This window comes from Macrotis lagotis, chromosome 1 (genome assembly GCF_037893015.1).
Source record: "Macrotis lagotis isolate mMagLag1 chromosome 1, bilby.v1.9.chrom.fasta, whole genome shotgun sequence".
NCBI classification, from domain to species: Eukaryota; Metazoa; Chordata; class Mammalia; order Peramelemorphia; family Peramelidae; genus Macrotis; species Macrotis lagotis.
In genome coordinates this window covers 146,528,798-146,544,955 of record NC_133658.1, presented here as the reverse complement: position 1 = coordinate 146,544,955, position 16,158 = coordinate 146,528,798, and the positions used below count along the sequence as shown (strand labels likewise).

Genomic DNA, 16,158 nt, shown 5'->3' with positions numbered 1-16,158 from the left:
AAGGTAAAAGGGGTCTCCTATTTATTAGTGATTTGGGGGTGTCTATCCCAAGCATATGAATACTTCCCCCAACAGAATGGGAAGATGAGAACAATTTGTTCTAATAGCCAAGGAGGCAGCTAAAGCAGAGCTTGGTCAGATATCAAAGATGCCAAGCTGACCCACTATATCTCAGGTCATTGCTAATCATTATGACTCTTGTCTTGCCACTGAACTTCCATGACTCTGGAAGAGAGAGTGAGACTGACAGCTTTGTGCAACTCTGCCTTACTTAAATCTAGTTCACACATAAGTCAAGACATTACCTTGCAATGTCATTAGTTTTCTTTGAAAACAAAGGACAGGCTACAACAATAACCACCTAGATGTATTTGTCAAACATCTATGCTTCCATTGCTATAGAGATGCTGATTCAAAAGAAATAATAAAGATATCTCCAGTGACTGCTCTTAAAGAAGTTATAGGGGCAGCTAGGTGGCGTAGTGGATAAAGCACCAGCCTTGGAGTCAGGAGTACCAGGGTTCAAATCCAGTCTCAGACACTTAATAATTACCTAGCTGTGTGGCCTTGGGCAAACCACTTAACCCCATTTACCTTGCAAAAATCTTAAAAAAAAAAAGAAGTTATAACATATTTTAGTAAAGTTGGTACGTGTATTGAAGACTATCTAGGCAACATTGTCATATGAAGTCAAGGATATACAACTACTTTGTTATACATAACTCATGAAAGATTAATAATCTCATTTGCATGATATATGTCATTTACAGGCTTTGCTCATGTTTGTCTCAAATAGTGTGTTTAATAATACAATGATACAATGTATGAGATTAATTATATATAATATATATATATGTATATTTGGTTTGTTTTTTACTTTTGTTTTTGTTTTGGGCTTGTGTATCTACTTATCACTCACTACAAAGGACCATAGACTTCAACTCCTCTACTTAACTTCCCTCTCTGAAAATCTCAACTCAAAACAATTTAGATTCATCTAAGATAAGTATTTCCTCTTGCCCTTTCCACTTGGTGTCCAGAGAAAAGAGAAGAGTTGCAAAGCAGATAACATGGTGTTCCATGCAACTTTAAAATACCACCCAGTCAACAAATGTAGGCACAAAAGGAGAATTGTTGTTTTAAAAAAAATGCATTATATAAATACATGTTGTGGACTGGTTTACTGTTAATTTTAAATTAGTGCCTGCTGATAAGTGCTTTGTGTAGATTGCCAGGAATCATGTACAAGAAATGTAAGAAAAGGGGAAAAGCTGCCTAAAGGTACCCATTGTCCTCATTTATTTCTCCAGAAAAATCTTTATCTGTGGGGCGCTAATACTCTATTGTCAGCAGTAAACCGTGTTTTCCAATTGTTCCATCCTACTAATCTGCAGCCTTAGGAAAATTACTCTCATTGTCTTTTTTTGCATCAAGATTCTCTGCAACTTTTTCAAAATTTTGTCTCATTCGACTCTTAAAGCAAGATCTATATAGTAATCGATTTCTCCCCTTATTTTAAACCTGGACGTGGTCCAAATTGTAATGTTTTATTTGTACCAGCAAACTTGCTTCTACTCAAACTGTTAGGATGTTGAATGTAACTTAATCTTCCACTAAACTTTATGGATCTCAGCTTCCTTATTTGTAAAATGAAAGGTAAAATGAAATGTCCTCTAAGTCCCTTGCTGTTATAAACCATAGGATCCTGTGTTTCAGAATGTATTTTTAGGAACGTATTTATTAAAAGTAGCCATCTTGAAAGTCAATTACCATTTTACAATACTGTAGCCATAGAAGATATTAGAAAGTGAGATGAATAATATCTATGTGGTATTTTAAAGTTCATAAAGTGGAATTTCCTCACAACTCTTTGAGCAAGGTGCTGTATACTGGCTCTTAGCCATGCCCTCAAAATTGTTTTGCTTATTTTTAAAAATGAATCTTTTAGAAGGTCAGAAAGATTTGCAAGCAAGCAAGCAGGGCAGTCTTGAAAGACACATGTTAAATTTATTAAATATCTTAAAATTTTTTCTGAAGAATTTTATGTAATATCCTTTATTTTTTTCTTGGGGGAAAGGGAAGTTACTATATAATTATATATACTAATTTTATTTTGTATTTGTTAAATTCAGATAAGATATTTTTCAAAAAAATACTAACCCTTTGTGATAGTTTGCCTTTTAATTATTCTGCTAAAAATTTGATCTTTAAACCTTTAGGTTCTGTATTTCAGTTCACTGTACAAAGCTTTTGGCATTTAAAAATATCTAATGTTAAAAAAAATTATTTGCATATTGCCTTTGAGATGACTAAAACCATGCTAATGGACTTCAGATTTTCAACTGAGGACATGTCTTGTTTTTAGGTAAATAAAGGGATTCAGGAGTGTATAGAGACGACTGCTGCAAGGACAGATGTCTATGAACACCTGACCCCATTCAGCACAATGTTACTTCATTAGCTGCCATGATTTTACAGTTAAATACTACTACGTTAACATCTCATTCAGGGTTGGGTCTGGTCTAGCCAGTAAATACTCAGCAAGCTTGTGTCTGTGTGAGGCTGTGTGTGTGTGTGTGTGTGTGTGTGTGTGTGTGTATCTTTGTGTGTGCCTGTATGTGTGTGTATGTCTATGTGACTGTGTGTGTCTGTGTGTTTGTACAATGTGAAATTTGGTAACACCAAGGTTGGCATGGAGAAGAAGGTAAGTTCACAACACTGTTAGATCTGGAAGGGAACTGAGAATCCAATCCCTGCATTTGGAGATGAGGAAACTGAGTGAATCTCAAAGATAGACTGTGACTTGTCTTATTCAAAAGACAAAGAAGACATTTCCAAGTCCCCAAGATGTTTGTAATTGCAAAGAAGCTTAGAGACCTGTTTTGTTTTGTTTTTGTTTTGTTTTACTAACAGTGTCATGTCTAATTTTTATTCCATTTGTTCAGGACTGTCATTTTTCATAAACAAGCATACCCTAAGAGACACATAGCTCATGGAATCTTGCTCCAAATAAACTAGCAATTAGCAGTAAATAGATATTAGGAAGGGCAGCTAGGTGGTGCAGTAGATAGAATTACTAGACTGGAGTCAGGAAGATCTTGGTTCAAATCCAGCCTCAGGTTCTTTCACAACTATGTGATCCTAGGCAAGGCATTTAACCCCAGCTTGCCTCAGTTTCCTCATATGTTAAATGAAGATAATAAAAGTACCTGCCTCCCAGGTTTGGTGTGAGGATAAAATGAAATAATGTTGGTTAAGTGCTTAGCAGAGCATGTGGAACATAGTAGGTATGTATGTATATATACATTATATATAATATATATTCAAATATATATTATATATAATAAATATGTATGCATAACCTATATATATATATGTATATAACCTACTATGTTCCAGATGCTCTGCTAAGCACTTAACCAACATTTTTCATATATATATATATATATATATATATATATATATATACATATATGTATATATATATATAGAGAGAGAGTTAGTTTTCTTGGCAAACATAGTGGAATGGTTTCCCATTTTTTTCTCTAGCTCTTTTATAGAAGAAGAAACTGAAGCAAAGAGGGTGAAGTGACTTGCTCAGGGACACACAACTAGGAAATATCTTGAAGCCAGATTTGAATTCACAGAGATGAATTTTTCTGACTTCAGGCTCAGTATTCTATCAACTGCATCACCCATATATGTGTTAACTATTGTTATAAAGTATCTTGCCCAACATCACCAGAAAGATATATATATATGTAACTTGAACCTGTGTTCTGAAGCAAGCTCTTTATTCATTAGTTCATGCTACCTTTGTACATAGATAAGTATATACACAATATACACAGTATGAATACCAGGTGCATATACTACTGAGGGTCCTAGTCATGAGGAGGGAGGAGGAGAATCAGGAAATCAGTATGAGTCTACAGTTTTCAGAATCTACAGCTTTCATTAAAATTAATGTTAAGTAGATTTTAAAAAATAATCACAAAGCTCATTTTTGGACAAGCTGTTCCTTATATCTAGCTATTAGATTAATTGTATAAGAAAAGCATGATAGCCAGTTGAAAAATGAAAAATTCAGTGAGACTTTTATGCAGTCTCATGTAGAATGAGAGAAAAAAAATGTTTTTGCCAGAATTCATCCTTTAAAGAAATAACAGTACAAACAAACTAACATTGGTTTGCATACATGCAGGAGCAGCTGAAGAATATGAAATTTTATATTCTAGGGCTTACAATACAATGTTTGTACTCCATTTTCAAAGAAGACCACAACATCAGTGGGGTGATGTCATAACAAGCACATGAATTGGATTTGAATGAGGGAGTGCTGTGCTAAGTCACCAGCCTCACTTTCTCCTCCAGAGCCATCTGGGTCCAGTGGACAGATATGAATCAGGATGACTGGAGATGGCCCTGGATGTGGAGCAATCAGGGTTAAGTAACTTGCCAAAGATCACACAGCTAGTAAGTGTTAGAGGCTGAATTCGAACTCCTGTCCTCCTGATTCCAAGACCAATGTGCCATCTAACTGCCTTCTAGGGATTAACCAGACCTCTCTTATTTAGCATGCCAACCCATTTTTATGATTACATTTAATAAAATCAGAGTATATTATAGCTGGAAGGGGCATTAAATTATTTAGTCCAACCTCCATAAATTGTAGTTGAGAATTCCAGAGAAAAAGTGACTTAATCAAGGATGATTTATTTACTTATTTAACTTTAAATATTATCTATTTGGCTAAAAAAAACATGAATAGGTTAGATTGATGGACTCTTTGACTGTGGATATTTGAGGATCCTCATTACTGGTTGAATTAGCTTGAGGGCAGAGAAGAGGAATGATGATACATTCTTTTTTTACCATTCTACCCAGTTCTTGGAAGATTCAAGGGGAAAGGGATAACTGGAAAACAAGTAGCAAAATTGTGGGGAAAGCCCAATTTTTAATCCCTAGCTCAAGTTCAGGGAAGGTCAAGGCTCCTTAGTGTCCCCTAGGTGTCCCACTAGGTCCTTAGTGTTCCCTCAGTGTCCCACTAGGGCTGGGAAGAAATCTGTGGCAACCATAAAGCTAAGATATTATCTGGTCTTCATCCAGATAACCTTTGAGTAGAGAGGAACTCAGAGGTAGCTATAGGGAAATTGCTGCTCTCTTGACATCATCAGGCTCTCCCCAAACCTGTACCTGCTTCTTTCTTGAAGAAGACCATGACATTAGGGAGGTGATGCCATGATAAGCACATGAATTGGATTTGAGAGAGGTAGTGCTATGCTAAGTCACCAGCCTCACTTTCTCCACCAGGCCAGATACGAATCAAGACAACTGGAGATGGTACTAGATGTGAGGCAATCAGGGTTAAGGGACTTGCCCAAGAACCTATAGCTAGTAATTGTTGTGTCTGAGGCGGAATTCAAATGACTTTCCTCCTGACTCCAAAGCCAGTCTTCTACTCTTTGTGCCACCTAGCTTCTCTGCTTCAAGGATAGCCCAACCCTGAATACTCCTAGGCTGCCCTTGAAAAGAATGAAACATTCACCTGTAGCTCATCTGATCTTCAGGGGCCTGTCAAGGACCAGAAGCTGAAAGGTCCAGGGAGATCATAGACTCTAGTCAGTTAAAGCCGCTACAAAGCCCCTAGGGTGAAAGGCCCATAACTCTATCTGGAAGTTCCTCAAACCGAGTCCCTGTCCTATAGAAATGGGAATGTCAGTGCATGGACCCTCAGCTCTGATGGACCAATCTGCATTTCCATTTCAGTGTGATAATCAGGGCTGCAATCTCTCCCAGGGTAGGGACCTCATATTTTCACTCCACAAGAGAAGTTGCATTATTTAAAACAGATGATCCATGATACATATCAGTCCATTTCAGTCAACCACATTTATTAAACCCTTTCTCTGTATGGCCCATCAGCAAATCACTTAACTTCCCTGTTCCTCAGTTTCCTCATCTATAAAATTAAGCATTGGACTATATGACCTCTGAGGTCCCTTCCAGCTCTATGATTCTACATGTCCAACACACTCTTAAACATTTCTTAAGGGATTAATTTGAGCTAGACTCTAGGAAGACTCTTTGCCCTTAGCTAGTCATCCTAACCTTCTTTCTTGTCTGCCTACTTCACACTGTACCAGAAGTGATCTTAAGGAGCTGAAGACCAGAGATGCAACTGTGGCCATATAACATCAGAAACCCAGAATTCAAGATCCCAGAAAAGCAGTTGTCAAATATGTGGCATTGTTACATTTGTATGACTGCTAAAAGTCATTTTTAAAAATCATGGGATAAAAAATTAGTGGGCATTAATTTAATGGATAACTTGGAAGTCAGAGATAAACTATTTCTCAAACCAGTTTTAAAAATGAATGTAATGAGACCAATCCATCTCTCATGACAAAAGGTCTACAGGGGAGAGATAATTCTTTTGGCATACAATATTAACTGCATCTTTTTATAGCCCAATTTCTTAAATATGTTTGAGCTGTCACATTTGTAAGTTTAACATTCATTAAATTTTTACAGAAATATAAGACTTAAGTCCCCAAACAGTTGCTGATCTGCACTGACAGATGGAATCTTCTCACCATGAATTCTCTATGAAAATGAAATGATAAGTCCAGAAAAAACAAGGGTTATTGTTGATATTATTATTATTAATTATACCACTCAGTTCAGATTAAAGTCATAGAGATTGATTTAAAAAAGTTATCCTTGCATGATAGTTTGCCAGCAGCAAGGTCTAGTCCTAGATCCTGATATGGTGGATAACCCATGGCATGTAGATACCTTTGACATTTACTAGCTTTGTGGCCACTGGCTTATCTCTTCATTTCTCAGGACCTAAGACTTAATGGCTAAAGGATAAATGGTTTTCATCTTCAGGTAATTTGGGAAAAAAAGTCTCACTTGTAGTACCTTGCTTGAGGAACTCACTAATCTTTCCTTTATTCTGCTATGTCATTTGTATCAAACTTGTCTGCTAATTTGAGGTTATTTTTTGCGTTTATAGTAAGTTTTAGATGACTATTCCATGATTATTCCACCTTCTTTTCCTTGATTAATGGAACTTAATAAGTTTGCATGAACTTTTTGCTCTTAGAAATGGTACCAGTCCTAGAAAGGGAATTAGGAGACCTGGATTCTCAGGCACCCAATATTTGCTGTATGACCTTGGGCAAGTTGCTTCTCCTCTGTCTGAGTCCTATTTCTTTCATTTATAAAAATGAGAATTTGAAAGAATATCAAATTGGATAATGTATGTAAAGCCCTTTGCAAACCTTAAAGCTGTTTGTGTAAGTCCTTGTTATCCTGAACCCTTTTAGCTCATAATTTTGAGTCTAAGAGAATCAGCAGAAGTATATTGTAATATAAAATCTAGGACAGAATTATAATACTTTAAAAAAAAAAGTTCCATTCTTGGCCTCTTTGCCCTTCATTTCACAAACAGGAATGTGGTTTATATTCCCCTGAAAGCATATCAATAGTGATGTTTAGAGACAGCATGAGGTTCAGTGTCTTTGTTCTGTTATTATGCAAAGGTACACCTTAACTGCAAAGAATCATCCTTCTGGGAATGTCAGAATAAATCACATCTTTCCCTTTGAAAGTCCATTAGTCCAACTGTGGTATTTTTTAAATTCTCTGCAGAACTATATTTTAACTCAAAATAAAACTTCAGTTCATTATGTAATCATGAGGGATTTTAAAAGATGATTGTGAGCAGGCTGGAACATGTTATCAATGATTCACTTGTGTGTATGTAGTAGCATAAAAGGTCTTCCATTGCAATAGAATGAATGTAAATGGCAGTGGGTCAGTCATGTAGTGAGAATGAAAGATGATGAATGAACTAATATACAGGATGCTGCATCAATACCTTCCCCAAACTAAAGGTCCTATATGAAGGCACTTTGGGGAGATCCTCCATGCATGATCTTTGTAGGGGTCATACCATCATAAATTTAGAACCTGGAGGGACCTCAAAGGCTAGTTGTGCAACCTTCTTATTTTATAGATGAGAAAAACTAAGGTTAAATAAACTAAGCTCACACATGTAGTAATTATCAGAAACTGGCTTTGAACTTAAATCCTCCTTGGCAAGAATTCTTTGGAATGAAAGGGCACAAATAGATTGTAATCTGTTTTTCTTTTTAGAGAAAATACCCATAATAATGAGATCATGAATCCATTGAAATATTTTATGAGATTATTTAGAGATTAATGAGAAAGAAAAGTATAATAATCTCTCCATATATATACTATAATTTTATTATATGTGCATTTTCATACTATAAACATAATATAAATACTATAAAGTATATATTGTATATTATTTATATGTAGTACATTATAATATACATATAATATTCTATATATATACCTTTTATAAAAATTTAATTCAGTCATTAAAAAAATCATTGTGGTTTAGCTGTTTAACATTGGTTTATTATTATTTTTAAAGATGATTAAAGTAACAGACTTATTATAAATTATGACTTTGTATAGCATGGCACAGTGGGTAGAGGGCCAGCCTTGGTGTCAGAAGGAATAATAAAACCTTACATTTATATAGTAATACTTTAAATTTTGCCAAGCACTTTATGTTGATGACCTCACCTTGATTCTATAAGCTTGTGCCACAGGAGCCATTATGAACAATTTATACATGCAGAAATGAGGCTCAGAAAAGTAGTGACTACTCAAAATCACTCTGCCCAGGATTTTGACCCAGGCAGCAAATCACCTAATCTCTCAGTGACTCTGAGACAAAATTACTGACAAGTTACTGTTGGACATTGGTGGAAGAAGTTTCCACATGGGAAATTCCCTTCAGGGAGAAAATTCCAAGTCCAGACCAAAAATATTCATGCAGCATGGCTTGGAGCTTGCAACTGATGCTATTTTATTAGTCCTATTCAGGGATAGCAGACATAAAAGACAATCTGAGGTCTCAGCAATATGCAGCTTGAGGGATGCAGGGACAGGTTTTCAGATGGGTAATTATATATTTTAACAAGGATAAACCCCTGAGACTATTTCTAAACTAAAAAAGAGAGATATACCATCTTTGAAGCAAACCTCCAAGTTTATTATAGAAAACATTAAATAATCTTTATCATTGTCATTGTTCTCAGATGATGAGGAAGTTAAATCTAAACTTGTCCATAAATAACAAACCTGAGTATGGGACCCACTGAGGAATTGCAGCATATACCTTAAATACAATTCAACCTTGTTGATCATTATAGGGATCCTTATACCATTAACTTCTCCTAAGACATGTACACTTATCTCCCTATCTCCCTAACTTTTCTCCCTCATCTCCTTTTTCTCAGTCAGTTCTAGAAAGACTTATTTTCTTCTGAGGAGCACATTCCTTTGCAAAGATCCTTTGCCAATCAGTATATATTGTTTATGTATATCACAGGCTCAACCAGTACTCCACAGACCCTATGGGATTCATGATTGTAAAAAAATTAACTGTAGTTCAACATAATTGCTTTATTTTGTTATCTGATGTGCTTTATTCTATGTAATAAAATTAATTCACCTGACAAGGGATCCTTAGGCTTCAGGTGGTCTAAGATGTAGAAAAAGTGAAGAATCTCTGATCTATATAGTCCTTAAGATAGTTTCTTTATCAAGCGTAAGGAAAGACAATTATAATATGTAGTTTGTCATTTGCCTTTGAGCTATCACACACACAGACACACACACACACACACGTCTGGACTTTTATCTTCTCTACGGATATAAAGCAGCAACTGTCCTGCTGCTTTTTTCATGGAAATTGCTTTGATATAGTTCTAGTGAAAATCACTTCTGTGCCTTGAGGAGGTTGAGGTTCCCCTAGACCTGTCCTAATATTAACATTCCTCCTGTAATTTTTGAGTCTTAACAATCATAATTCATTTTCAGTACATTATCAATTCATACTTTATAGCTTTCAAAAGAACACTGAGTGGGAAGAGCTTTGGCTTGAAAATCATAGAACCTGGGTTCAAATTCTAATATTGACATGTACTACTTTTGTGACATTAAGCAACCTCTCTCTGGGTCTCTGTTTATTCCTCTGTAAAATGAGAGAATTGGACAATAAGATCTCTGAGGTCCCATTATTGTTTAATTCTTGTTTGTGAGCTTTAAAGTCTATCCTACAAGTGTGTATCACCCTAAATCCCATAATTCATAGGTAACAGTATTTGAATTTAGATACATATTTGCTGATCCTAGGTACAGTTCTCTTCCCATAATACAATACTGTACTCTCCACCCACCCATGATTGCTGACCTTTTGCTAATAATCCCTTGCTTGTCTCTTTTGAAATTGGAGTGTTAAATCAAATAATAATAGTAAATCTGGATTATTAAATCCTTAGTTGCCCTCCAGTTCATCAAGAAATATTCAACAGATGTTGGCAGATTCTATCAATCGAATGAAAACCTATGGATTTCAACAGGTAAGAAAACTCTGAAGTTTTAAATCAAGGGGAAATGATTAATACCTGTTTCTAAAATAATTTCTGCATACCAATATATGTCTCAGGTGAAATTAAAGCTAACAGCAAAATCCAAAAATGGTTTCAGAAAACAACATTCAACCTTACAAAACAAAATTCTACAATTGCTGCTTGGAAAAAATCCATTTAAAACACAGAGCCACACTGAGGCAAAATGAGGAATTAGAACAATATATTTTTGCTTTAGGAGACTCTCAGAAAACAGAAGTTTGCAATCATGTCTCCAAATAATATAAACATAAAAGTTGATAATGTTGATAGAGTTAAAGACATTAACTACATTATGCTTAAAGGCAGTATAGTCATTGACACAATATCCTCATCAAATACGTATGCTAGCTAAGACTTATAGAAGATAGAACACTGGATCTAGAGTCAGACAGAAGATGTGAGTTTGGATCCATAAACATTTACCCAAGTCTCACTTTCTTCATTTAGGACAATAAACTTTTACCCAAGTCTCTGTTTCTTCACTTGCAAAATGAGTAAAGAAAATAAATATTTATATTAAGCCTACCATATATGTACCAGACATTGTTAAGGGTTTTACAGATGCCATCTCATTTTATCATCATAACTGTTCAAGGTGGGTGCTATTACTATGCCCATTTTACATTTGAGGAAATTAAGGCAAATCCTTGCCCAGTATTAACACAACTATAAGTGTGTGATTTCATCTTCACGACTCCAATCAACTGTGACAGATAGATGCTTCTAATGGAGATAATGACAACACCTATCTTACAGGGTAGTTGTAGTGATCAAATGAGAGAATATATTTAAAGCATGTTGTAAAATTTGAGTGTTATAAAAATACTATATTGTACCGCCAAATGGCATAATATCTATTTCTTTTTTGTTTTTTTGCAAGGCAAATGGGGTTAAGTGGCTTGCCCAAGGCACACAGCTAGGTAATTAGTAAGTGTCTGAGACCAGATTTGAACCTAGGTACTCCTGACTCCAGGGCTGGTGCTTTATCCACTGTGCCACCTAGCCACCCCTATAATATCTATTTCTAAAAGGAAAGACTAACTTATTTGTAAAAAGGCTGATAATCACACAGTTAATTATAGGATCTGGATAAATCCAAAAGAAAGATAAACAAGAATGAAAGCATAGAACTAAACAAATTGCTGTAAATGTTAAAGACTGGTGGCAATTTCTGAAAGGAAACGTTGAATAATATATGCATTTTTCAGCACCACGTGTTACATTTAAAAATTAATTTTGTGCTAGGCCATAAAGAATTCTGAAAGAATCATTCCAAAATAGAAATAATAATTCCATACTTTATAGATTTTGATATAAAGAATTACTAATCAATAAAGTAAATGAGAAAAAAATATATATATATATATGTAGAGACTAAGTGATAAAAGCCTGAATAATGAATGATCAAAGAAAAGAAATCACAGAAACAATAAATATATTAGAGAATATTTACAATGGAGCATCATGCCAAAACCACTGAAGTAGTTATTAGAGGAAAATATACATCCTTAAATACATATATTTTCATGAAAAAAAAGATTAATGAGATGGCCCTGCATTTTTAAAAATTGAAAAATAAGAACCCCTAGAACCCAAGAACAAAATGAAGACATTTCAAAATAAGGGAGACATCAACAAAATTGGGGGAAAATAGTATAAGATTGTCAAATAAAACTGAGACCTGGTATTTTGAAAAAACTAAGAAAATGAACAAATCATATTTAAAAATAATTTTTATAAAGAAAGAAGAAAACAATCCTACCTAAATTGAAAAACTGAAAAAGTTGATTCACAACAGAAAGGAAATAGATTATCAAAAACTACTATATACATTTATATGCCATCAAAGTGATTACTAGGGGAAAATAAGTGTTTGTCAACAAAAACATAAAATACTTTAATTTTTAAAGGAAGAAATGGATATCTTAAACAACCCAATGTCAGTAAAAGAACTGAGTAAACTATAAATGAAATACCAAAAGGAGAGATTTGTAAGTGAATGCTATGAAGTATTTAAAGAACAGCTTAATGTACATGCTGCAAATATTATTATTAAATATTAAATTATTATTAAATATTATTATTAAAAATTGAGGGGGTGGCTAGGTGGCATAGTAGATAAAGCACCTGCCTTGGAATCAGGAGTACCTGGGTTCAAATCCGGTCTCAGACACTTAATAATTACCTAGCTGTGTGGCCTTGGGCAAGCCACTTAACCCCATTTACCTTTCAAAATCCTAAAAAAAAAAATTGAGAAAGAAGGTAGTTTATCAAACTCCTTTTATTAATTAATTAAATGCTCCCAAACCAGGGAGAAATAAATTGAGAAATTGAATATTGCTGGAAAAATGTAAATATATTCACAGTCAAGAGACTACAAGCTGTATATATTAAAAAATCAGATTGATCAAGTTGTATATATACTTGGGATATGAAAATAAAAACAACATATTCATCATATTAGAAAGCTGTGTGATTTTATCCACAATGTAGAAAAGAGCTTTCAACAAAACATAGCACTCATTTATGTCAAAAACTAAAAATCATAGAAGAACCCTTTAACATCTTCAAAAATGTGTGTGGGTGTGTGTAGCCAAGAATTAGTATTGTTTATTTGCCTTAAAGAAATATTGGAATCTTTCCTAGTATAAGAGTAAATCAAGGATAATCCCCTTAGATAGTTTTTAGAACCGACAAAGTTATAAATATGCTAAGTATAGCAAAAAAAAGCAAAGAGAAAAATGTATGAAAGAACATTTATTATTAAATATTTAATATGTTCCAAGTACTGCCATAAGTTTTGGAAATGCAAATATAAGCACAAAAACTCTCTGCCCTTGAGGAACTTATATTCTTATGGGATAAGTGAACATACATTAGGAAATGCCACAAAGGGACATTTTGGTCCTGAAAGTTACAGGGATAATGAGTAGAATCTGAGAGTATAGATTGATACTCCTTATCCAAGAACAATGGCAAAGCTAATTTGGGAGGTAAGGAGCAGTTAGAAAAAGTGTATAGATGGCAGTAAGGAGATTGGCAAGGTTGTGAAAAAGATTACTAGAAAGCAGTGTGAAAAATGAAAGGTATAGACAGCAGAGAGGAAACCAATGAATTCTAGTCTGCAGAGAGCATGATTATTTACATAGAAAAACTCAGAGAACATTAGAGAAATTAATTGAGATGAACAATAGTTTCAAATAAACTACCTGGATACTAAATAAATCCAAAAAAAAAAAATCAGTAGCATTTTCCTACAGTTCTAACAGAAACAAGGAGGAAATCCTTGTAATAGAAATTCCTTTCAAAATAAGTGGATCATATAAAATATCTGAGTTAAAAGACTAAGATCAACTCAGAAAATGTGACCACAAACCATTGCTTAAATAAAGACTTCAATAAATGAAGAATTATTCATTGCTCTGGTTGAGTCATGCTAATATGATAATAAAAAAAAAAACAGTACTAGGGGAGGCTAGGTGGCACAGTGTATAAAGCACCAGCCCTGGAGTCAGGAGTACCTGGGTTCAAATCTGATCTCAGACACTAATTACCTAGCTGCGTGGCCTTGGGCAAGCCACTTAACCCCATTTGCCTTGCAAAAACCTAAAAAAAAAAAAACCCACGGTACTCGCTAAATTAATAAGTACATTTAGGTTAGATATCAGGAAAAACTTCCTAAATTAAAACTGTTCTCAAGAAGAGGTGAATTCTTCTCTGTGGTCATCTTCAAGTAGTCCCTGGATATCCATTTGTCAGATTATGGTATAGTTGGGAATTCTGTTCCTGCTGGTTGGACTACAAAACTACCAACATTGCTTCCAGCTCTCAAATTCTGTATTTTTATGATATATAGATTTAATATTATACCAATCAAACCATCAAAGGGATAATTTATAAATCTAGACAAAATAATTACAAAATTCATTTGGAGGAATAAGAGAATTAGAATCTTAAGGGAAATAAGGAAAATCAAAGTAGGATTTAGGGAGAAATAGTATTTCCAGTCATCAAACTGTATTTTTAAAGTAGTAATCATCAAAACTATTTCCTACTAGTTAAAAAATAGAAAATGGGGTCAGTTCAAAAAATGACTGACATAAAAACAGTAGGGATTGCTTATATACCTACTATCTAGTACAGTGTCTGGAACATAGTAGGCATTTCAGAAATGCTTCTTGAATGGCAAAATTTATTATCATAATTTATATAGATACATATGTGTGCATTTATGTTTAGATATGCAAGCATATTAAGATATTGGAATAAATATATAGATATATTGGGGTCATGATATGAACAGTTTTCAAAAGAAGAATTATAAGAAGAATATAAAATCTAAGAAGAATATAAAAACATGAAAAAATCCAAGTTACTAATTTTAAGAGAAATACAAATTAAAATAAGGGAGAATTTTATCTCACATCATGAAACTGGTAAAGATAATAAAAAGAGAAAAGTTATTATTGAAGGAAATGAAAGTGGATAGCCATATTAATTACACTGTTATTGAAACTAATTTTATAAGACTATGGGGGGGGGTTTGGAATTATGTGAGATGAGTAAAACATTCATTGCCCTAACCTGGTACTGAATATGGAAGTCAAAGACCGATTCAATATATAACAAATTTTATACACACACACACACACACACACACACACACACACAAAACAAAGGTTCAATATACAACAAATATTTATAGTCCTCAATTTTGTGGTGTAAAAGGACAATCGATGCAGGTGCCTATTGATTGAAGAAAGGCCAAATAATTTGTGCAATGTGAACATAATCAGTAAAAACAAAAAAAGTTAATTTTTGAAGAAATGTATGAAAGATGAAGAGTGAAGTCTGCAGAATAAGGGGAGAGCTATGTACAAGAACTATAATTTAATATAAATTAAAGGAAAAGCAAAGTAAGTAAGTAACTGTATCAACCAATCTTGTTCCCAAAGAACAGATAATAAAAACCTACCTTGGAGGTGGGATACTTTGTTTTTAGATGAAGCATATAGTCACTGTACTGACTGGTTTTGCTTACCTATTTTTCTTTGTTACAAGAGAGGCTTAATGGGGAGAGGAGGGTAGCTGGAAATAACTGTGCTTAAAAATTAAAAAAAAATCAATAAACCAATTAAAAGAAAAAACAACAAAACCCAACAAATTGAAAAGAGGAAAAAAACCCCAAAGAACTGGAGAAAGATCTCTAGCATGGTGATTAAGAGGATTTGTGGAAGGATATGAGTATAATTCCAGGGAATAAAAAGTTATGATTGGGTTGTGATTGCACAATTGAGGTCATTGATCCATCCTTATGCTAAAATATGCATCATCACATAGGGTATATCTAGCTTTAGGATGCTGTAAATGTTCCAAGAAAAAAGTTAACAATTTAGAAATGAGCAGTTTTATGGGATCCGTCTGATATCTGTAATGAGCATTGCAATAGAGTTTGATAGACTATCAATATATCCATCTTAAATTGAATTGTATTTGATAGCAAATAGTTATCCCAACATGCTGCATCACTCATCCTATAAAATAAATGTCACCCATTAAAGACATCTAACAACATATTAAACACTCTCACTGGTATACCTTAATTCTACAGCGAGACGGTTCTTGGAAAAAAATG

The 16,158-nt window shown here is 34.0% G+C and overlaps 1 protein-coding gene across 5 annotated transcripts in view; it reads left to right on the top strand.

The window, feature by feature from the left end:
- Nucleotides 1-16,158, top strand: part of SH2D4A (SH2 domain containing 4A) — a 252,922-nt gene that overhangs the window by 196,444 nt on the left and 40,320 nt on the right. For all 5 annotated transcript variants that reach the window (XM_074209090.1, XM_074209091.1, XM_074209092.1 and 2 more), the window contains one exon: nt 10,392-10,472. In XM_074209090.1, coding sequence (XP_074065191.1) covers nt 10,392-10,472 — 81 coding nt within the window. The remainder of the gene's footprint in view (nt 1-10,391; nt 10,473-16,158) is intronic.